The sequence below is a fragment of the Bombina bombina genome, chromosome 10, assembly GCF_027579735.1.
Source record: "Bombina bombina isolate aBomBom1 chromosome 10, aBomBom1.pri, whole genome shotgun sequence".
In the NCBI taxonomy this organism is placed as follows: domain Eukaryota; kingdom Metazoa; phylum Chordata; class Amphibia; order Anura; family Bombinatoridae; genus Bombina; species Bombina bombina.
In genome coordinates this window covers 180,636,642-180,661,837 of record NC_069508.1, presented here as the reverse complement: position 1 = coordinate 180,661,837, position 25,196 = coordinate 180,636,642, and the positions used below count along the sequence as shown (strand labels likewise).

The 25,196-nt window shown below is 40.6% G+C and overlaps 1 protein-coding gene across 4 annotated transcripts in view; it reads left to right on the top strand.

Moving 5' to 3' along the window:
- Positions 1-1,728: 1,728 nt before the first annotated feature.
- HECTD3 (HECT domain E3 ubiquitin protein ligase 3) overlaps positions 1,729-25,196 on the top strand; it is a 156,143-nt gene continuing 132,675 nt past the window's right edge. For 2 of the 4 annotated variants that reach the window (XM_053693557.1, XM_053693556.1), the window contains exons 1-5: positions 6,335-6,363; positions 17,270-17,627; positions 17,943-18,103; positions 23,104-23,196; positions 24,371-24,506. In XM_053693557.1, the coding sequence (XP_053549532.1) occupies positions 6,350-6,363; positions 17,270-17,627; positions 17,943-18,103; positions 23,104-23,196; positions 24,371-24,506 (762 nt within the window). In that variant the 5' untranslated portion in view covers positions 6,335-6,349. Of the gene's footprint in view, positions 1,781-6,334; positions 6,364-17,269; positions 17,628-17,942; positions 18,104-23,103; positions 23,197-24,370; positions 24,507-25,196 lie in introns of those variants that run through there. The other 2 variants (XM_053693558.1, XM_053693559.1) reach the window with 2 other exon arrangements.

Here is a 25,196-nt window from a genome sequence, read left to right as displayed (position 1 = left end):
GTGTGGTATTGTGAGAGTGTAGTGTATTCATTTATGTGGTGTGATTGTGTGTGTGTGGTATTGTGAGAGTGTAGTGTATTCATTTATGTGGTGTGATTGTGTGTGTGGTATTGTGAGAGTTTAGTGTATTTATTTATGTGGTGTGATTGTGTGTGGTATTGTGAGAGTGTAGTGTATTCATTTATGTGGTGTGATTGTGTGTGTGTGGTATTGTGAGAGTGTAGTGTATTCATTTATGTGGTGTGATTGTGTGTGTGTGGTATTGTGAGAGTGTAGTGTATTAATTTATGTGGTGTGATTGTGTGTGTGGTATTGTGAGAGTGTAGTGTATTCATTTATGTGGTGTGATTGTGTGTGGTATTGTGAGAGTGTAGTGTATTCATTTATGTTGTGTGATTGTGTGTGTGTGGTATTGTGAGTGTGTAGTGTATTCATTTATGTGGTGTGATTGTGTGTGTGGTATTGTGAGAGTGTAGTGTATTCATTTATGTGGTGTGATTGTGAGAGTGTAGTGTATTCATTTGTGGTGTGATTGTGTGTGTGTGGTATTGTGAGAGTGTAGTGTATTCATTTATGTGGTGTGATTGTGTGTGTGTGGTATTGTGAAAGTGTAGTGTATTCATTTATGTGGTGTGATTGTGTGTGTGTGGTATTGTGAGAGTGTAGTGTATTCATTTATGTGGTGTGATTGTGTGTGTGGTATTGTGAGAGTGTAGTGTATTAATTTATGTGGTGTGATTGTGTGTGTGGTATTGTGAGAGTGTAGTGTATTCATTTATGTGGTGTAATTGTGTGTGTGGTATTGTGAGAGTGTAGTGTATTAATTTATGTGGTGTGATTGTGTGTGTGGTATTGTGAGTGTGTAGTGTATTCATTTATGTGGTGTGATTGTGTGTGTGTGTGGTATTGTGAGAGTATAGTGTATTCATTTATGTGGTGTGATTGTGTGTGTGTGTGGTATTGTGAGTGTGTAGTGTATTAATTTATGTGGTGTGATTGTGTGTGTAGTGTATTAATTTATGTGGTGTGATTGTGTGTAGTGTATTCATTTATGTGGTGTGATTGTGTGTGTGTGTGGTATTGTGAGAGTATAGTGTATTCATTTATGTGGTGTGATTGTGTGTGTGTGTGGTATTGTGAGAGTATAGTGTATTCATTTATGTGGTGTGATTGTGTGTGGTATTGTGAGAGTGTAGTGTATTCATTTATGTGGTGTGATTGTGTGTGTGTGTGGTATTGTGAGAGTATAGTGTATTCATTTATGTGGTGTGATTGTGTGTGTGTGTGGTATTGTGAGAGTATAGTGTATTAATTTATGTGGTGTGATTGTGTGTGTGGTATTGTGAGTGTAGCTTGTTAGTGTGTTTTCAGTTATGTGTTGTTGTAATTGTGTGTGTGGTTTTATGACATTGTTTTGTGTTAGCGTTTATGCTGTTTTGCGTGTTATAGAACAAAAAGGATTAGTTATGGAAGCTGTTGTTTTTAGGACACCCGTGTGCACAGTGCTCTGTAGATGAACGCTAAGGTGAGCACAGCAACATCATGAATGATCTGTCTGTGATTTGTAACTAATTATTCTGATCGCGAATGGCTTTATACTGATGTCAGTCAGTGTGTGAGCACCAGCTCTGAGTCGCCTGCATTATATGAAGCACGCGTGACAGCAGCCTACGGTACTGCGCTTCTACACAAGTGAATACAGTGAACGGCCTGCACCCATTGGCACTTCCGGGATTCCCTCTTCCTGTACTGATCAGAACTAGAGGGGGCAGAGAGGCAGGTAACCGGGGCAGTAACAGCAGGGGGGAGGGAGTATTGGCACATACACGTCTGTTGTACACTGATAGTATACACACAAAGTGACACACCTGATAGTATACATATTATATACTATACTCAAGTCCTACCTGATCATAGTTGCCAACAGTCCCTGATTTCCAGGGACAGTCCCTGGATTTTGTTGTATGTCCCTGTATTTTTTTTGTCCCTGGAAATGTCCCTTAAAATCTCTTTTGCACTACATTTGTTGTTTGTGTGTGTGTGTGTGTGTGTATATATATATATATATATATATATATATATATATATATATATATATATACACACACACATACATATATACAGATAGATGATAAATAGATATAGTGTATTATTTAAATATAATTCATTCCTAATGGAATATTATTATTATTGAATGGGTTCACATATTATTTGTCTTTCTAATTTTGATGCTGTATTGTAAAAATAACCATATGCCCAGAATGTGTTCCAGAGACTGGGTAGGTGTAAGAGCTTGGTGCTGTAATCTATATAATAAACTATGGATAAGTCTAAATTATACTATTACTTTCAAATGGGTGCGTTTTGATTGCAGAACTCAGTGGGCGGAGCAATTGAACAGTAGGTCGTCAATACTCCAGTAACCCGCTTGCTTGCTCTGCTGCAAAGTGTCCCTGGAATTTTTTTTTAAATGTTGGCAACTATGCCTGATATACCTAACATAGACACTGTACACACCTGGTACTACATGCACTGTCATTATACAAACATACTGACACGCCTGACAGTATACATACACAGTCATACCATAAACCTTATATAGACAGTAGACACTGTACACACTTGATACTGCAATTGCATACATACACAACAGCACTGTGTACACTGTCATTATACATACACAGTGACACACCTGATCGTATGCACATGTACCATACACAAATTCATACCTTATACCTTACATAGACACTGTACACACCTGATACTGCATGCATACACACATAGCCCTGAGTGCACACCTGGCACTCCATACACTGTCATTATATAAACATAGTGACACTGTGCACACCTGACAGTATACACATGTACTGTACCCAAGTTATACTTTATACCTTACGTAGATACTGCACACACCTGATAATGCATACATACACACACAGCACTGTGCACACACCTTTATATACTGCCATACAAACATACTGACACGCCTGACAGTTTACACATGTACTGTACACAAGTCATACCTTATACTTTACATATACACTGTGCACACCTGATACTGCATACATACACACACAGCACTGTGCATACACCTGGCACTGTGCACACTGTCATTATACAAACAGTGACACACCTGATCGTATACACATGTGCCATACACAAGTTATATCTTCCAATAGACACTGTAGATACCTGGTACTGCATACATACATACATACATACATACACACACAGCACTGTGCACACACCTGGCACTACATATACTGTCATTATACAAACACAGTGACACACCTGATCCTATACACATGTGCCATACACAAGTCATACCGTATACCTTACATAGACACTGTGCACACCTGATACTGCATACATACACACACAGCACTGTGCATACACCTGGCACTGCGTACACTGTCATTATACAAACACAGTGACACACCTGTTCTTATACACATGTATCATATACAAGTCATAGCTTATACCTTACATAGACACTGTACGCACCTGATACTGCATATATACACACACAGCACTGTGCATACACCTGGCACTACACATACTGTCATTATACATACACAGTGACACACCTGATCGTATACACATGTGCCATACACACGTTATACCTTCCTGATCGTATACACATGTGCCATACACACGTTATACCTTCCAATAGACACTGTACACACCTGATACTGCATATATATATATACACACACAGCACTGTGCATACCACTGGCACTGCATACACTGTCATTATACAAACACAGTGACACACCTGATCGTATACACAAGTCATAGCTTATACCTTACATAGACACTGTGCACACCTGATACTGCATATATACACACACATCACTGTGCACTCACATGGCACTGTGTACACTGTCATTATACATACACAGTGATACACCTGATTGTATACACAAGTCATAGCTTATACCTTACATAGACACTGTGAACAACTGATACTGCATACATACACACACAGCACTGTGCACACACCTGGCACTGTGTACACTGTCATTATACATACACAGTGACACACCTGTTCGTATGCACATGTACCATACACAAGTCATACCTTATACCTTACATAGACACTGTGCGCACCTGATACTGCATATATATACACACACAGCCCAGTACATACACCTGGCACTACATAATGTCATTATACAAACACAGTGACACACCTGATCGTATACACGTGCCTTACACAAGTCATACCTTATACCTTACATAGACACTGTACATACCTGATACTGCATATATATGTACATACACCTGGCACTACATATACTGTCATTATACAAACACAGTGACACACCTGATCGTATACATGTGCCTTACACAAGTCATAGCTTATACCTTACATAGACACTGTTCACACCTGATACTGCATACATACACACACAGCACTGTGCATACACCTGGCACTGCGTACACTGTCATTATACAAACACAGTGACACACCTGATCGTATACACATGTGCCTTACACAAGTCATACCTTACATAGACACTGTGCACACCTGATACTGCATACATACACACACAGCACTGTGCATACACCTGGCACTGCGTACACTGTCATTATACAAACACAGTGACACACCCGATTGTATACACAAGTCATAGCTTATACCTTACATAGACACTGTGCACACCTGATACTGCATATATACACACACATCACTGTGCACTCACATGGCACTGTGTACACTGTCATTATAAATACACAGTGATACACCTGATTGTATACACAAGTCATAGCTTATACCTTACATAGACACTGTGCACACCTGACACTGCATACATACACACACAGCACTGTGCACACACCTGGCACTGTGTACACTGTCATTATACAAACACAGTGACACGCCTGATCGTATACACATGTACCATACACAAGTCATAGCTTATACCTTACATAGACACTGTGCACACCTGACACTGCATACATACACACACAGCACTGTGCACACACCTGGCACTACATATACTATCATTATACAAACACAGTGACACACCTGATCGTATACATGTGCCTTACACAAGTCATAGCTTATACCTTACATAGACACTGTGCACACCTGATACTGCATACATACACACACAGCACTGTGCATACACTTGGCACTACACATACTGTCATTATACATACACAGTGACACACCTGATTGTATACACATGTGCCATACACAAGTTATACCTTACATAGACACTGTACACACCTGATACTGCATACATACACACACATAGCACTGTGCATATACCTGGCACTATACATACTGTCATTATACATACACAGTGACACACCTGATCGTATACACATGTGCCATACACACGTTATACCTTCCAATAGACACTGTACACACCTGATACTGCATATATATATACACACACAGCACTGTGCATACACCTGGCACTACACATACTGTCATTATACATACACAGTGACACACCTGATTGTATACACATGTGCCATACACAAGTCATACCTTACATAGACGCTGTGCACACCTGATACTGCATACATACACACACAGCACTGTGCATACACCTGGCACTGCGTACACTGTCATTATACAAACACAGTGACACACCCGATTGTATACACAAGTCATAGCTTATACCTTACATAGACACTGTGCACACCTGATACTGCATATATACACACACATCACTGTGCACTCACATGGCACTGTGTACACTGTCATTATACATACACAGTGATACACCTGATTGTATACACAAGTCATAGCTTATACCTTACATAGACACTGTGCACACCTGACACTGCATACATACACACACAGCACTGTGCACACACCTGGCACTGCGTACACTGTCATTATACAAACACAGTGACACACCTGATCGTATACATGTGCCTTACACAAGTCATAGCTTATACCTTACATAGACACTGTGCACACCTGATACTGCATACACACACAGCACTGTGCACACACGTGGCACTGCGTACACTGTCATTATACAAACACAGTGAAACTGCACAGTTTTGCAACAATGTTACACATTAACAGGAGCACTAGATGGCAGCACTATTTCCTGTCATGCACTGCTTCAGGGATGTGCACGCTACCTATCTAGATATCTCTTCAACAAATAACATTTGATAATAGAAGTAAATTGGAAACTTTTTTTTAAATTATATTCTCTATCAGAATAATGAAAGAAAAAATGTGGTTTTATGTCCCTTTAAATTTTAGCCAGGTGGGCAGAAAAATCAGCCAGAGCGTGTGCCCATTAAATAGGTCCAGAGGAGAACACTGCACAGAGAAGGAAGTGATGTTAAAGATGCTAAACACTCTCACTCTAATATGCTTACCCTAAGGTCGGATTATCATCTGCCTATTTATCTACATATTATTTCTTTAGAGAACTGTTTATTGTATTTTTAACCCCGCCATTGGTGCCGGCACCTTCCAATACTTGCTTCTGTATTTTATTTTATATACAATTAAATTTTTACTGTTTTTATTAGACTTGGTGTACAATTATATATAGTCCCCACAGAGGTATAATATCCATTTAATTTGTACTAAACCTCCTACTCTTTGCCACATCACACTAATTGTTAACTCTGTGAGTACGGAGCACTGTCTCTACCACACCGGAACATTACAATATACTAAACTCTAAGCTATTTTAGCGCTACCCTTTTCTGTTTTTTCTAGAGAACACTGCACAGGCCTGGCACTGTGTACACTGACATTATGCACACATAGTAACACACCTGACAGTAAACACATGCACTTTACACAAATCCTATCTGATATTTTACTTACTGTACACACCTTATACTGCATACAGAAACACAGCACTGTGCACACCCCTGTCACTGCATACATGGTCATTATACACTCATGGTTACACACCTGGTAGTATACACAGATTGTGCATGATACCTTAAATAGATACTATACACACCTGCTACTGCACACATACGCACACATATTACACAAACACGCATTGTACATCACACAATATATAAATTAAAGGGACAGTCTACATCAGACATCCTCAAACTTAGCCCTCCAGGTGTTTTGGAACTACATTTCCCATGATGCTCAGCCAGCATATCAGCTGGCTGAGCAACATGGGAAATGTAGTTCCAAAATCTCTGGAGGGCCAAGTTTGAGGATGTCTGGTCTACACCAACATTTTTATTGCTTAAAAATATAGATAATCCCTTTATTACCCATTCCCCAGTTTTGCATAGCTAACACAGTTATAGTAATACACTTTTTACCTCTGTGATAAACCTTGTTTCTAAGCCTCTGCAGACTGCCTCCTTATCTCAGTGCTGGTTTATAATGAAGTCCACGGGAGTGAGAACAATGTTACCTATATGACACACATGAACTAGCAGTGTCTAAACACTTAAAATGCACTGAGATAAGAGACGGTCTTCAAGGGCATAGATATTAGCATATAAGCCTACCTATGTTTAGTTATCAAATAAGAATACCAAAAGCAAAAAGCAAATTTGATGATAAAAGTAAATTGGAACGGTTTTTAAAATTGCATGCCCTATCTGAATCATGAAAGTTTAATTTCAACTTGACTCAAGCCATCCGCGCTTGCCCACAAATTCAAAGAGTCAACCTCCATGGCATCACTCAAAAAAACTCTGTATTCGCGGTTGATCTAACCATACTCTCTTTAGATCCGACTACATCTCTCCCCCACCTATTCTCACTACTAGAAACATTTGCACAAATAGCCCTCTATAAACTGAATTTATCTAAAACTTAAGCATATTCCATTAAAGGAACAGTAAACACAGCAGATTTGCATAATAAACAAATGCAAGATAACAAGACAATACAATAGCATTTACTCTGAATTTCAAATAAGTAGTAGATTAATTTTTAACACATTTCAAAGTTATGTCTATTTCCACTCCCCTTGTACCATGTGATAGCAATCAGCCAATCACAAATGCATATACGTATAGTCTATGAACGTTTGCACATGCTCAGTAGGAGCTGGTGACTCAAAAAGTGTAAATATAAAAGACTGTGCACATTTTTTTTTATGGAAGTAAATGAGAAAGTTGTTTAAAATTACATGCTGTGTCTGAATCATGAAAATTTATTTTGACCTGAGTGTCCCTTTAATATCCCTGACGCTACTCTCTCCCAACTTAAAATTATATATGATTTCCATTGGTCAACCTCCAAAATTAAACAGTAGGTTAGTCTAGTAGTCTACCTATCATATGACCTTCCAACTATTCTTACAGCTAATTTTACTCCCCTACTAAATACCATTAAAGCCTCTGTTAACAAGTGGACCGTCTCCTCTCTATCTTGGCTAGGTAGAATTGAAGTGTTCAAAATGCACTTGCTCCCTAAGCTTACTTATTTGTTTCGCTCTCTCCCCATACCAATACCAAAGTCTCTAATAAACCAATTACAGCAACTTTGTAATAGAGTCATTTGGAGAAACACAATCACAAGGATAGCCACCAAGATACTGCAACAGCCCATCTTTTCAGGGAGAGCCGCAGCCCCTAATATCCATAGTTTCCACGAAGCAGCTAGACTGTCTCACATATCCCAATGGGGAGCAACCAACTGAACAAGGAAATGGTTGGAGTTTGAACAAGCTTCCTTACCACTGGGTGTAACGGAAGCTTCCGTTTACTTTTGTACTTGGAGAGGAATGCAGGCCAGCCTCATCCCCACCGACTATAGACCCTGGAACTTGAGGGGATTCTATGATTTGGGAGGCGGGTGTCCAGGGTACATTTGGAGTACTTTTACCCTGGATTCAGGTTTACCCCGTTTCCATGAATTCCCAGAGACTCGGAGAACTGAAAGGCCCTGAAGATCCCTGTGTTTTGTTGGAGTATAAGGTGACAGCCCAATCCAGCATTATCTGCTGCAACCCCCCCTAGACTCAGAGACTCAGAATGTTTGAGCTTATTGCAACCTCCTGCTTTAATGCTGAGACCTCCTGCTGTTATGTGTCTGTATATCTAGTCTAGGTGTGAGACACAGAGCAGGAGATTACACACAGCACAGACAATCTAATGCTGAGACCTCCTGTTGTTATGTGCCTGTATATCTAGTCTAGGTGTGAAGCGTCTTTCTGTTATTGTGTGAGTCATCCATTGTCCTTTTGTAAGTCAGGATGTGTTTAGAATCTTGTTTAACTAACCATTGTCTGATTTTTGTTTTATTGTATAATATTTGGTTCCATTAATTTTGTGGTAACTACGGTGCTCTGACAACATGCAGACGGACATTTGGCAGACAGCCTTCTGTCAGACGGACAATTGGCAGATGGACAGAATGCCGAAGAATGTTCCGATTTCGGCCGAGGGCAGATACGCTCCAGAGTGCTCTGTTCTAATCCGAGGCTCGGGCACCGCAACTGCCTCTGGGAACCTTACCACGGGGTCCCAGCCCGCACGTCTTGTAATTCTCTGTCTGGGAAATTATCTATCTATCGAATCTATCTAATTTATCTATCGCATCTATTTATTTATCTATCTATCAAATCTATCTATCTCGTGGCCGGACTGTTATCTGACAGCCACTTGTGTGTCGGCCAAATGTCCATCGGCCAAATGTCCATCTGCCAAATGTCCGTCGGCTAAAAGTCCGGCCACGGGTAACTACCCCCCTTTGTTGGAAATGTATAAAAGCTGTGTTTTCTGAGCAAAAAAGCAGTTCCTATTTTGATCCTCAAGCATTCAGTCTCTGCTAATGTTCTTGGGGGTAGCTATAACAACTTGCAGCGGCCGTTATTCTAATAGCGGCAGGTATCCAGTGGAGGTTCATGGGTTGGCGTTTGGTGGGAGGAAGCTGACTTTAGCGGGTATACCCAGTCTGGGGTACCGAGACCCGCTACAATTGGCTGGCAGCGGCGGGATCTGCTTCCTCCTTACGGAGCAGTTCCAAATTACCAGTGGGACCTCAATGGAAATGGAGGCTGAATTCCAGTGGAGATTGCAGGCAGGGCTGGTCGAGTTTGATGGCCCTGTCTTGGCAGAGGGCAAACTGGCCTGGAAGGATATAGTTCGAAGGAAACTCTGGCACGAGGCTCTCCAGTTCAAACAGGACTACCAGGGGAAGTCCCTTCCTACTCCAGAGCAGCAATACTGGCTCCAGATGGATCTACGAATGCCGTTCCTGGGAAAGCAGCCCCGGGAGGAATGGATGGCCGAATTGGACGGATTGATCCAGACAGAGATGGAGGTGGATGAAGGGTACCGGGAACTGCGGTGGCATGTGGCCTAGGTGTGTCTGGAGATGGAGACGGATGATCCTACAGAGGGCTATGACTACGGCGGCCCAGGATTGCTATTTGAAAGTCTCACACAGGACCCCCACTGCGGGAGTACGGCAGAGTGGCGTCAGGAGGACATACTGGAACACAGAGAGCTGAGGCTGAACCTTACAGAAGTACCCGGACTGAGAGACAATCTTTATTACCTAGCTGCCCACGAGTGGGAGCTAGAAAAGGCATATAAAAGGCTGTTAGATCTCGTTCAGTAGCATGCCTCAGAGCCTGAAGAGGGCTATGGTGCAGCAATCAAGGATTTATTGGACTTTTCCTCAGAGGAGTGGCAACCGGTAATGAGCTACCATGAGCTGCTAGACCATGATCAGCAGCCTGGCCCTGAGCTTGCCACACCAGTAGAAGCGCTGGCAACAGGGCAGGGCACCAATGGCCTCTGTCCAGCACCTGTGATATCTCTGGAGTCCCAGGGAGAGGAGGTAGTCAATTTCTCTACACAGCCACAGGCTCCAGAGATTGATAATTTAATAGACTTTTCCTCTGAGGAGGGACAGACCGGTAAACCTCCAGCAGAAGAGATGGCCACAGGGCAGAGCACCCCTGGCCTCTGCCCAGCACCTGCAGCAGCTCCGGGAAGCCAGGGAGAGGAGGTAGCCAAACTTTCTCCCCAACTGCAGAGCCAGTTCCAGGAAGAGGAGGTAGCTGACCTATATCCCCAGCAACAGAGCGGTTTCCAGAGAGAGGAGGTAGCCAACCTCTCTCCACAGCGGCAGAGCCAGTTTCAGGGAGAGGAGGTAGCCGACCTCTCTCCCCAGCGGCAGAACCAGTTCCAGGAAGAGGAGGTAGCTAGCCTCTCTCCCCAGCAACAAAGCAAGGCCTAGGGAGAGGAGGTAGCTGACCTCTCTCCCCAGCAACAAAGCAGGGCCCAGGTAGAGGAGGTAGCCGACCTCTCGCCCCAGCAGCTTAGCATGTTCCAGGAAGAGGAGATCAGCATTCTCACTCCCCAGTGGCCAAAAACAAAAATGGAAGAAAGTTTTGGGCTGGGCCATCCGACTAACACAGGTCCAAACCAGTGGGTGGTCTGGTACCTGGTTAGTCTACCCCAGGGGGGGAAGAAATGTAACGGAAGCTTCTGTTACTTTTGTACTTGGAGAGGAATGCAGGCCAGCCTCCTCCCCACCGACTATGGACCCTGGAACTTGAGGGGATTCTATGATTTAACAGGCAGGTGTCCAGGGTACATTTGGAGTACTTTTACCCTGGATTCAGGTTTATCCTGTTTCCATAAATTCCCAGAGACTCTGAGAACGGAAAGGCCCTGAAGATTCCTGTGTTTTGTTGGAGTATAAGGTGACAGCCCAATCCAGCATTGTCTGCTGCAACCCCCCCCCCCCCAGACTTAGAAACTCAGACTGTTTGAGCTTTTTTGCAACCTCCTGCTCTAATGCTCAGACCTCCTGCTGTTATTTGTCTGTATATCTAGTCTAGTAATTTTTAGAATTGAGCAAAACAAAAGTTTTAAAAGAGGTAGACTTTCACTATTTATCACTTTTTGTTATTCATTCTTTCACAAACTTTGCATTGAAATGCAAAACTGTCAAAATGACCACATGCTTCTGGCTAAGGCTGGCTCTCTTTTTGCAAGCTATATTGCCTGCAGCAAAGAAGAGACGCTCATATGGTGTTGAGGTGCCTGAGATGCATAAGTAGGGTTTTGCCAATTTCAGGAAGGTGGGATATTTATCATTGTTAGCTCTTTACCAATGCAAGGGGCCTCTTAACAAAGTGAGCCTGGACTTTATTCTAACATAAAAAAATATCTTTATCTATATGCAATGGTAAATAACCAGCTATAAGGTTAGGTAAAAACATATCTAGTCTGCTCTTAAAATAACAGATACATACTTATACAGGTTGAATTTGGTACATATTACAATTAAAAATATAAAAAAAACTATTAAAGTCAAAAGTGCTAAGGACTCTATATCAATAACAGGACAGCGCCTTACACGTTTATCTACAGTACATATAATCAGCAAGCAATCTGCTAATAATTTTTCAAACAGATAATAGTGCACATCAATTCAAATAACAACTCCCATCAAATTAGGGTTAGGTGTAAATAACAAGCTCGGCACTATATCATGCAAAGCATAGTGGCAAATTGCCTGATTTTAATATAAACAATCCTAATGATGACTCCTCTTTCATTTCTGGGTTGCAGATAAGCCAAGAGTAGTTGTAAACTTATACTGTCCTGAAAAAGTGAAAAGTAAACATCTGTAGATGTCCTTTAGTCTAAGGACATAACAATAAAACACAATACTATGTGCAGGAACTCATTGGAGTAAAGCAGCTAGTGCTGTACACAGACCAACTAATTGCAAACCAACTAATCGATTATGAGATTCGTTGACAACTATTTTAATAATCGATTATATTGATTAGTTGTTGCAGCTCTAGTCTTGGCAACACACACATAAACCACCTGTACAACTAAAGGCTGCTAGGTAATGTGGCTTCACACCTGAGGGCTTGCAAACTATTGGCTGAGGATAAATACGTAAATAGAACCTTGGTCTTGATGAAATAAGATCTGTCATTTATATGCAGAGTTAACTAATTGAATAATACCTCTTCCTACTGTACTGTGTATTGATCTCATGATCATGTGATTAGAGATTTAACATATGGTTACTGTTAAGAATGAAATGTTGAATAAACATCCTGTATTTTAAATGGATAAAGTATTGGAGATTGGTATTAAAGGGATATGAAACACTAAATACATTTTATAAACCTCCCTCTAGTCATGGGTGCCGCCTTGTTGAAATCTATCTTTCATTGCGTATCTTTACATTGCGTTCTATCTTTCACGTGCATCAACTCTCCATCAGATACCCACAGTGAAACCAAAGTTCCAAAATAGTGGCACTTATAGTTAGAGGGATGTGTAAGGAATGTATTATAGTGTTTAGTATACCTTAACTTTCATGGTTCAGATTGAGATATGCAATTGTAAGAGAAGTTCCAATTTACTTTGTTCTCTCTTTATCCTGTGTTAAAAAACATACCTAGGTCGAATTAGGAGCAGCAATACACTGCTGGTAATTGGTGGCTACATACATATGCCTCTTGTCATAGGCTCACCAGATGCACTCAGCGAGGTCCCAGCTGTGTGTTGTTGCTGTGGAGCTGATTTTGCTGGGGTTAATCACATAGTTAGAACATTTTATTAAATCATTATTGCTTAGAGCAGGGTTTCTTTGACTTTTTTTCCCAAGGCCCAGTACTATGATATCAAATGACCTTTGCGACCATATTTTTTTTTGTCTGAAGTAATATAAAACAAGATAGCTGTGATTTTTGGCAAAGTGACTAAAATATGTGCATACTTTATAACTGATTGTAGTCAAACTCTTATAGTGTTGTAAAAGGTAATAACAGACACACACACACATGCAACACACACACCACACACTTTCATACGACACACACTCGCATACACACCACACACTCGTATAACACACACACACCACACACTATTATATAACACACTCTACATAACATACACACTATACACACTCGTATAACACACACCAACCACACACTAATATATAACCCACTCCACATAACATACACACTCGTATAACACACACACACTACACACTATTATATAACACACTCTACATAACATACACACTATACACACTCGTATAACACACACACACCACACACTATTATATAACACACTCTACATAACATACACACTATACACACACACACACACCATACACACTCTTGTATAACGTGCACACACCATACACTAATATATAACACACACACACACACACCACACACTATTATATAACACACTATACACACTCGTATAACACACACACACCATACACACTCTTGTATACCGCACACACACCATACACTAATATATAACACACACACCACACTCTCATATAACACACACACACACACACACCATACACACTCTCATTTAACACACACACCATACACACTCTCATTTAACACACACACCATACACACTCTCATTTAACACACACACCATACACACTCTCATTTAACACACACACCATACACACTCTCATTTAACACACACACCAAACACACTCTCATTTAACACACACACCATACACACTCTCATATCACGCACACACACACTTTCATATAACACACACACCATACACACTCTCATATAACACACACACACACTATACACACACCATACACACTCTCATATAACACACACACACACAGGGCCGTCTTTAACACAGGGCAAAAGGGGCAGCTGCCCAGGGCCCAGTCTTTGTTGAGGGGCCCAAGAGGTTTTTTTTTTTGGTTCATACCAGACTGCTGATGTGACATGGGGAACACACACAGTCAGTCCTAATACTGTCGCAGTCAAAAGTTCTCTGCTTATATTTATTTGTGAGAAACTGTGCCAGACCGTGCCGGTGTCATGTGACATGCCAAGCTATTGCCATGTGCTGTTTTAGATGTGCACTGTGCAGCACTGAATGCAAAGCCCTAACTTGGCATCCAGCCATTCCCACTGCATCAGAAAAGGTCCTACTGGGGTTACCACTGTTACCAGGTAACTGCTCTGATGGTGGGGATTGTTTCTGGGTAGGGCTGACTGTAGGCGCATGCAGCAGAAAGCTGGAGTGGCAGGCACGTGAGGATTTGAGCATCTGTGCAGCTGCTCTCTTCAGTCTTGTGGCTGTGTGACTTGTCTCACACTGTATCCATGCAGCCTTGGGCAGCATACAGTCTGCTGGTCCCCTTAGCCCTGCTCTTTCTGCTGTGGCCCTAAGATCAACTAACTGAAGTTTGTTAGGGGAACAGTGCTTTGTAGAAAGGTGTCAGTGGGAAGAATAAGTGAGTGCATACATGCCCCTCCCCATGCAGCATTGTCTAGTACAGGGTGAGAGGGGACTTGTTCCTAGCAAAGAAGAGACATGTGCTGCTTTGACTGATGTATAGTGTCATGCTGATACTTCACACATTAATGTAAGATTTATTTTTATAGTTTTTGTTTTCTCTCTTTCTCAGATTTTACAGCTTCTCATAGTAGTTCTGCTGTTCCAGTCAGTAAACTTATATTTGTCTGCACCTCCATGCTTACTCCTCAGTCTTTACCTTTCTTTGCTCCTGTTGGCTGCCCTAAATCTCTTTAACAAACTAACCTCACACCAGAATCACATTCAAAAGCATATTAAATTAATCCACAGTGGAGGAATTTATATATTTATTTACTTATTAGCACTGCTTAGGTCCAATTTCACATATTGCAATTTATTTCATTTTTTAAAAAAATTATTAGCCAGAAGTGGATGATCCACTGCTGGGCTAATAATTTCTTTTTTATATAAAATAAATTGATTTAGTTGTTTTTTGGGATGTTGGGGTGGAGAGCGAAATTGCATGGGGTGGGGGGCCCAAGAACATTTTTGCCCAGGGTCCAGTCAATATTAAAGACGGCCCTGCACACACATTATACACACTTTCATATAACGCACACACCATACACACTTTTGATATAACACACACACACACCATACACACTCTCATATAACACACACTATACACACACACCATACACACTTTTATATAACACACACACACCATACACACTTTTGATATAACACACACACACCATACAGACTTTTGATATAACACACACACACACCATACACACTCTCATATAACACACACACACTCTATACACACACACCATACACACACACATTATACACACTTTCATATAACGCACACACCATACACACTTTTGATATAACACACACACACACTACACACACACACCATACACACAAACATTATACACACTTTTATATAACACACACACACACCATACACACTTTTGATATAACACACACACACACTATACACACTCTCATATAACACACACACACACTACACACACACACCATACACACAAACATTATACACACTTTTATATAACACACACACACACCATACACACTTTTGATATAACACACACACACCATACACACTTTTGATATTACACACACACACACACCATACACACACACATTATACACACTTTCATATAACGCACACACCATACACACTTTTGATATAACACACACACACACACCATACACACTCTCATATAACACACACACACATTATACACACTTTTATATAACACACACACACCATACACACTTTTGATATAACACACACACACACCATACACACACACATTATACACACTCTCATATAACGCACACACCATACACACTTTTGATATAACACACACACACCATACACACTAACATATAACGCACACACCATACACACTTTTGATATAACACACACACACCATACACACTTTTGATATAACACACACACACCATACACACTCACATATAACACACACTCACATATAACACACACACACCATACACACTCACATATAACACACACACACCATACACACTCACATATAACGCACACACCATACACACTTTTGATATAACACACACACACCATACACACTTTTGATATAACACACACACACCATACACACTCTCATATAACGCACACACCATACACACTTTTGATATAACACACACACACTTTTGATATAACACACACACCATACACACTTTTGATATAACACACACACACCATACACACTCACATATAACACACACACAACACACTCTCTTCTACAACAGACACACACTCTCCCAGTAAACATGGTGTTGTGACCCTGTAATGGGTCCTGACCCATGGTTTGAAGGACTCTGGCTTAGAGCATTTTGTTTGCACATTTATGTCCCTTATTAAAACACTGTTATATAGGAAATGAGCAGCCAGAAGGATAGAGGTATAGTGCTGCTTGTGATCAGATAAAGATTCAGTTACACCAATGCTAACAAACTGTTACTTTGTATTCCCATCAGGGCACAGCAGCTTATCTCTGGCTTTCGGTACCTGGTCATGCAGATCCCAGATAACCCGCACAGGCTGCTTGGCCAAATCCGCTGTGTTTTAGAATGCATCGATTGCTTCCGATATGCAAAACCGCTCCCTGATGCTCTGTGTTATGTCCCTGGGGAAGTGCAGTATAAGGTCTGCAAAGATCCCAGCGCCTCGACCTCGGGTCGCACTCTGCTTACCGTATGGGAGGCCCCTGGATACTTGAAACAGAATCTCAAGAAGCTCTCACGTGCGACTGTTGAGGTGCGCAAGGGCAGCTGTGTTAGAGCCACAGGGGAAGAGTACTGCAATGCCAACGGGCTCTGGGTGAAGCTGAGCAAGGTGAGAAGGTGCCACTGTCTGATCACACTTCAGTTGCTTATTTGTCTGCGTGTTCCATTATAGTTTAAATGGAAATTGCAATAGAATGTTGCCTATTTGACCAATATTACAATTAATTTATTATTGCAATTTAATCTATAACTCATTATGATCAAAAGTGTAAAACAGTTGATACCAATGTCATGGAAAAAAGTGACTCTAACATGTATGACTTTGTAAACCCTGTATTTTAACAGTGTATTGATTTCTTTGTTTCCTTTATTTGAAAATAATAATAATAATAATAAAAAAAGTGTTGCCATTTTATTTTTGCAGGATCAGATGGAGGAGTACAAGACCAGCTGTGAGTTAACAGAGGGCTGGGTCCTGCTCTTTAGACAGGATGAGGGGGGTGACAGGTTGGTTCCTGTGGAATCTCTGGACAAAACCTCCAGACAACAGCAGGTGTTGGGAGTGGATTTCAAACCCATCTGCAGGTACTGATTCTGGCTGCTTCTCTGATATAAAGCTAAGCGATTCAGTGCGTTAGATTTTTAGAGTAGCTTTATTTAGGGCAGAAGCATGAATTGAAAAAAAATCTGGCACACATTGTAAACTACAGTCTATAGACGAAACAAAGAAAAGAAAGGCGCCTACAAACATTATAAAGCCCTTAAAGGGATCTGAGTAAGACTGATTGATTCAGGGAACCTTTTTCTCTTCATCTTGTAAATACCAAGGGGTAGATTTATCATATGTCGGACGGACATGAGATGCTGCAGCAGATCATGTCCGCCCGCCATCGCTAAAAGTCGGCATTAAACATTGCACAAGCATTTCTGGTGAAATGCTTGTGCAATGCATCCCGATCGTACCTGATCGTAATCTCGGGGGTAGATTGCGGCATCTGTTGCTTGTTAAATCTACCCCCAAAAGTTAAACTAACAATTTTGAAGCCAGAAAAAATACCAATGAACTCTACAAACCCAGATGCCAGAGAGGCAGTGGTGCCTTAAAGGGACAGTGTACTGTTAAATTGGTTTCTCCTTAATGTGTTTACAGTGACTTGTTATACCAGCTATAGAGTTTAAAATGTATGGGAAATTTCATCTTTAGGTATAATTTTGTATATGAAATAAATTACTGCTCATTGAAGCCACAACCGAATGAAATGGGTTGAGCTAGCAAGGAAAGCTGTCTAATTAATTACACAAGTCTTCCTTATCTTCTTTTTTTTACTGTTTACTCAAAGGCCAGACACCAACTGTGAGCATTGTTTTATCTAAATCTTCTTGTTTACATGGTTTTTGTGTAACCAGAACCTAAGTTCAGTATGGGTGGGGAAATAATTGACAAAATCAGCTATTTGAAATGAGAAAATTAAGCTGAACAAGCTATTTATAAACAATTTAATACACTCCAGTAGGTAAAATAGCCATTGGGAACACATTTAAAGGGCGAAAATATTAGTGTATACTGTACCTTTAAAATTAGGCCCTGGCACCCTGCATTAGAGACCCAAGACACATAGTAACATAGTAGATAAGGTTGAAAAAAGACTGAAGTCCATCGAGTTCAACCTATACAAATCTAAAATACTTACAAAAAGCTCCAGTTAAGCTTAAATAACCCCATTAAAATGTGACCCATTTAATACTAGCAATCATATCCATGAATGCATGGGTGCCTATGCTCACCTCCATAAATTATTATATAATATCTGTGTGTATACAAATATTGGTACCAAATAAAAGGATAAAGTAACGGATAGTGCTGTTCTTTGGAACATTATATAAATATTAGTAGATAAAGACCTGCACTCCAGTCCTCAAATGTTGAGTAAACAGCCACCAGGGTGCGATATCAAAGATACACACAGAGTCACATAATAAGATAGCACTCACTGGGTAAAAAATAAAACTTAGCTTTTATTGTAGAATTTCAAAGGTTAATACGGTCCCATGACGTTTCGGTGCCAACCAGCACCTTTATCAAATGGATCAGACAGTTCCTTCAGGCAGATGACAAAGCCTGACATCTACAGAAAAACAGTGAGAAATAGAGTAAACCAAGTCTCTATGGGAGGTGCCCAAAGTTCAAAAGGATGTTCAGTATGAGGATGTTCCCAAGGTCTTCCGAAGAAGCGGGCAGCACTGTTGTAAAGTGAGGGTGGGTACCTGTAAATCAAAGAGAAAGAGAGAGGCGCCTCATGGGACAGTATCGAAACAACCAAATCAGGTATACAATGGGACAGCCCGTAATGGGGTATACTCACAAGGAGAGCGGCATATAAGGATGCCTAGTAGAGCGGGACGGGACTACAAGTCGCCCGACAGACGTGCACAGCAGTGCGTGGAGACGTCAGGTCATGGGGTCCGTTCAGCCAATCAGCGGCCAAGGAGAACCAGCATCGAACGTCACAGCTGTTCAAGGAGTAACCTATGCAAGGCAAAAGTGAGTTACTCAAAGTGGGATAGCACCTGGAAACAGAGGGATTTGCAGTATGTTACAGCAGGGACTCGATCCACATACCTTCACCAGCCTGTAGAAGCACGTGATATGCAAAGCCACGCCCACCCCTATCACGCTGAAGCCGCTGATTGGCTGAACGGACCCCGTGACCTGACGTCTCCACGCACTGCTGTGCACGTCTGTCGGGCGACTTGTAGTCCCGTCCCGCTCTACTAGGCATCCTTATATGCCGCTCTCCTTGTGAGTATACCCCATTACGGGCTGTCCCATTGTATACCTGATTTGGTTGTTTCGATACTGTCCCATGAGGCGCCTCTCTCTTTCTCTTTGATCTACAGAAAAAAACGAGTTAAAAACTATGGGAAAAATGCAGCTTTATATACTTTATATCTAGCTTGATTGCAAAATGAGTTCCACTGCGTATTTGCATGTCCGTGTGCACGTCACTGAGACTACGCCCCTTCCGAATTCATAGTGTGCTGTAATAGGTGCAACCAGCACGATCTAAGCTGAGATCCTTAGTAACGGAACTGCGTGTAGCACATGGCTAATTAGCATATCAACTGCTGCGTGACGTGTTACTCTGTGTAGATCTGCAGGAATCCCATATCGATGTTAATAACAAAGCACTGTTTGCAAAGGACACACTGAATCCTTAGCAAAAGATGTTTCCTATAAGGCTAGGAGTAATGTATAGTATAATACAGGTCTGAAGGGTATGATTAAACGTATAATATAGACACACAATAAATATTGGAATCTCCATATAAATTTGATCATATGTGCCAATCAGATATAAAAAATGACACTAATCTGATACAGAAGAGTGGGCATCAGTTAGAGACCAAAAGGCATCAGACCGGCATTCCATATGAATAGCAGCACTGCATAGTCCAATTTTTATGATATGAGACTTCATCCTATAAAGGGGCCATAGTCAAGTTGTATATTAAGTCCCCTGGGCTCCACCGTGTCCAAGGTGTAAATCCTCTTGGTTTCACGTTGAAGTAGGATTCTGCCACGATCACCTCCCCTGGTTAAAGGTGGTATGTGGTCTATGATCATGGTTCTCAAACTGGAGACACTGTGTTTCAGTTGTGCAAAGTGGTGTGCCACTGGTTGATCCGATTGTGTGTCTATATTATACGTTTAATCATACCCTTCAAACCTGTATTATACTATACATTTCTCCTAGCCTTATAGGAAACATCTTTTGCTAAGGATTCAGTGTGTCCTTTGCAAACAGTGCTTTGTTATTAACATCGATATGGGATTCCTGCAGATCTACACAGAGTCACATGTCAGGCAGCAGTTGATATGTTAATTAGCCATGTGCTACACGCAGTTCTATTACTAAGGATCTCAGCTTAGATGGTGCTGGTTGCACCTATTACAGCACACTATGAATCCGGAAGGGGCGTAGTCTCAGTGACGTGCACACGGACGTGCAAACACGCAGTGGAACTAATTTTGCAATCAAGCTAGATATAAAGTATATAAAGCTGCATTTTTCCCATAGTTTGTAACTCGTTTTTTTCTGTAGATGTCAGGCATTGTCATCTGCCTGAAGGAACTGTCTGATCCATTTGATAAAGGTGCTGGTTGGCACCGAAACGTCATGGGACCGTTTTAACCTTTGAAATTCTACAATAAAAGCTAAGTTTTATTTTTTACCCAGTGAGTGCTATCTTATTATGTGACTGTGTGTGTGTATATATATATATATATATATATATATATATATATATATATATATATATATATATATATATATATATATATATATATATATATATATATCTCTTACATACATACACACACATACATACATACATACAATTGGCAGACTTTTTGCAACCCAACTGACAAACTTTCATTTAAAACTAAGAACTCGAGCAGCAGAATGTAATTTTGCAAATGATTTCTAAGTAACGTTATGTATGAGCAGAAGAAAATCCAAATGAAAAAAAAACAACTTTATTTAAAAATAGAACATTAAAAGTAAACATGTTAATTCATCCTTTTAGATGCAATATGTATCTATCTATCTATCTATCTATCTATCTATCTATCTATCTGTCTCTCTTAAGAATGACCAAAAGATCCTGACTGCTAAATGTATGGGCTGTCTTCAAGGTTTTGAACAAATTTGTCGAGCCCTAATCTAAGTCATAGGCAACCACTTAAAGGGACAGAAAACCCCAATATTTTCTTTAGTGATTTGGATAGAACATACAATTTTAAACAACTTTCCAATTTACTTCCCTTATCAAAAAAACAAAAGACAAATGTGTGCAGGCTCTCACAATCTGCAGCAGCTCTCACTAGTGTAGGATATGTGTGTATTCTTTTTCAACAAGAGATACCAAGAGAACAAAGCACATTTGAAAAGAGAAGTGAATTTAAAAGTGTCTTAAAATGTCATGCTCTATCAGAATCTTACAAGTTTAATTTTGACTTTCCTATCCCTTTAAGCATATTAGAATAAAGTTGGTGTAGCAGACGTACAAAGCAGGCAGCAATTTGGAGTTCCGTTATAACATATCCCCTAGCTGTCTCCACATCCCATCAGTATTACAGCAGTGTATACTGCCATGATATAATGGTTAATAAACATATTTAATTGTTGATACATTCCTTGTTCACTATCAGAATGACGGGGCATAGAATGCTCATCTGGTGCTGGTGTTTTATAATGTAAATATGTCACTTGTCATGCTCTAAATTGCGCTTGCTTATCATGCTTTTCTTCTACGGTTAAACCTACTCTCTTCTATCTTTCATGTACCTTGTACAGAGACGTAAGGGACAGTGATGTTATGTGAGGGCTGCTAAGGTCTCTCTAGTTGTCCTGAAATGAATAACCTGATCAGTTACCATGCCATGTGCCGTCACTTTGTATAGGAACACAGGTGTATTTATTATAACTCATCAGAGACGTAGTCACCTGGTTTGTACTACGGAGCACCTGAGTATTTTATTACTTGATCAGGTCTGATGAAGCTTTTTTATTTTCTCTGTAAAGGTGGCAGGATGTTGTGGAAGTCACTTACTCTATGCTTCTTGGAGGACAATTCAGAATAGCAGAACGAGACGAGGAAGCGGTGCAGAAAATCCGGTAACAGTCTGAGACCCATATCTATAATACTAGGGATATGTATCACTGTAAGGGTTTTCTACCTCAGATGTTCATAAGGCATACTCACAGTTCACTTGCCTGAGTGACTACCCTCACACCTACGTCTCCCCTGTTATATACCCATGTGGTAATTACATCTTAATCACCTCACACCTGGCACTATACATGAGGAGCACTGAGCCCTCTACCACTGTCACTTGGGATATATACAAAGGAGGTTTTCTCATCTGACACCCACCAATGTTAACAAAAGCAAGTTTACCTCTCATTCAGTTCTCCTAAGGAATCCTTAACATTTTCACCAACCTTCCTACCTACAATGAGGTTCGCTCACAAAATTGACCCACTTACCTGGGCATAAATAACACCCACCTCTCGCCAACCCTTCTACTTGTAACACTAAGAAACCTTATATAATCAACATATCTCTCACCCATCCTCTACCTGGTACATTCCTGAGAATTATTTTTCACCAAAACCAGTTATACGATTCTTGAGGAACACTCATATCTCACCCCCTCTAATATGTCTTGGAACCTAAATTACACGATACCCAAATGTTGAAGCACTTGAAACTGATGCAGCATAACTGTAAATTGCTGACTAGAAAATATCACCTGAACATCTCTATATAAAAAAGGAAGATATTTTACCTCAAAGTTTAATCAGTGACCACATCCAAATGTAAAGGGACGTTAAGCAGCCAATCAGGATACTTGTCCCAGGACTTGTAAATGAGTGGGCATCTGGCATGTGCAGGCACAGTCATGTTATTTCCCTCTTCATTTTAAGGAAGTTTACTTTTAAATTTTGTGAGATTTCCCTGAAATCTCATGAGATCGCAGTAAATGAAAGTGTTACATCAGCACTGATGAAGCTGATTGTTTTATTTTTTTTGTTTACATGCAGCTGACAGTAGTGGAAAGATAACTGTTCACTGAGCACTTACTATTGTGAGATGAAGAAAATTATTTTCAGCCTTTTAAATAATTCTGCATCATTTTCAAGTGATTTAGCATATTGGTATTATGTCCCTTTAATAATCTCTTTGAAACTACTTCCTAACTGGAAAACATCTTTTTGCTCCTCATATTTGTATGATTTCCTTTTCCCCTTGAGTGTGACGAATGCATTAACCCTTTCATTTATGCAGCTTCCTTCCTCCTTCCTGGAGCTACGAATTTGATGAGGACTTGGTGCACTTTCTGTTTGAGCACACAGGGATGGAAGATGAGAGTTTGGTAAACGTAAAGCAATTTGTGGAAACCATCAATGTGTCCTCTGCTACGGTGAGTGACACAGACGCGTGGTACTTACTTTTTTGTCAAGACCTTTTTAAATGTTGGAAAAAAAATCTTGACATAAAAATATATGCACTAATAAAATATTATACTGTATGTGTTATTCCTATTAGTTAAAGCAAGAACAGCAACAAAATAGAACTTTGTGGATTTGACTGATTGTTTAAATGGCAGAAGTACCTAGTATTACTTACTGGGCAAATCAAATTCACTATATATCCTTCTAGATAGAAAGGTCTTGATTTAATAACCCCTTCTCCTACTCTTCAACTGCAGATTCTCACAAGAGAACCTGCAGTCCTTATTTATGAAGCATCGGTCATCAGACCGCTGCTTCCTTGACTCTTCTCCACCTCTTAGGTGGAGAATTTAATTTGCCCCGTCTCGTCCGACTGGGATGATTGACAACTTCTGCCCACGCAGGATTGGCTGTGCACGGGCAGGGTGCGGCATTGCATGCAAGCGCTATTTTGCAATGTTAAATTCCTCCAGCGGAATTCTGTGCGCCAGAGGCGAGCTTTGGCGGCCGTAGATTGATAAATCGAGCCCATAGTATAATCAATTCCTATAGAAGAGACATGCATTTTATAAATTGTGCACTAAATACAGTGAAGCTGCTCACAAAAGTCACGATGATCTAAAGCGCTCTGCTCTTGCGAGATTGTCTAAAATGTCTCG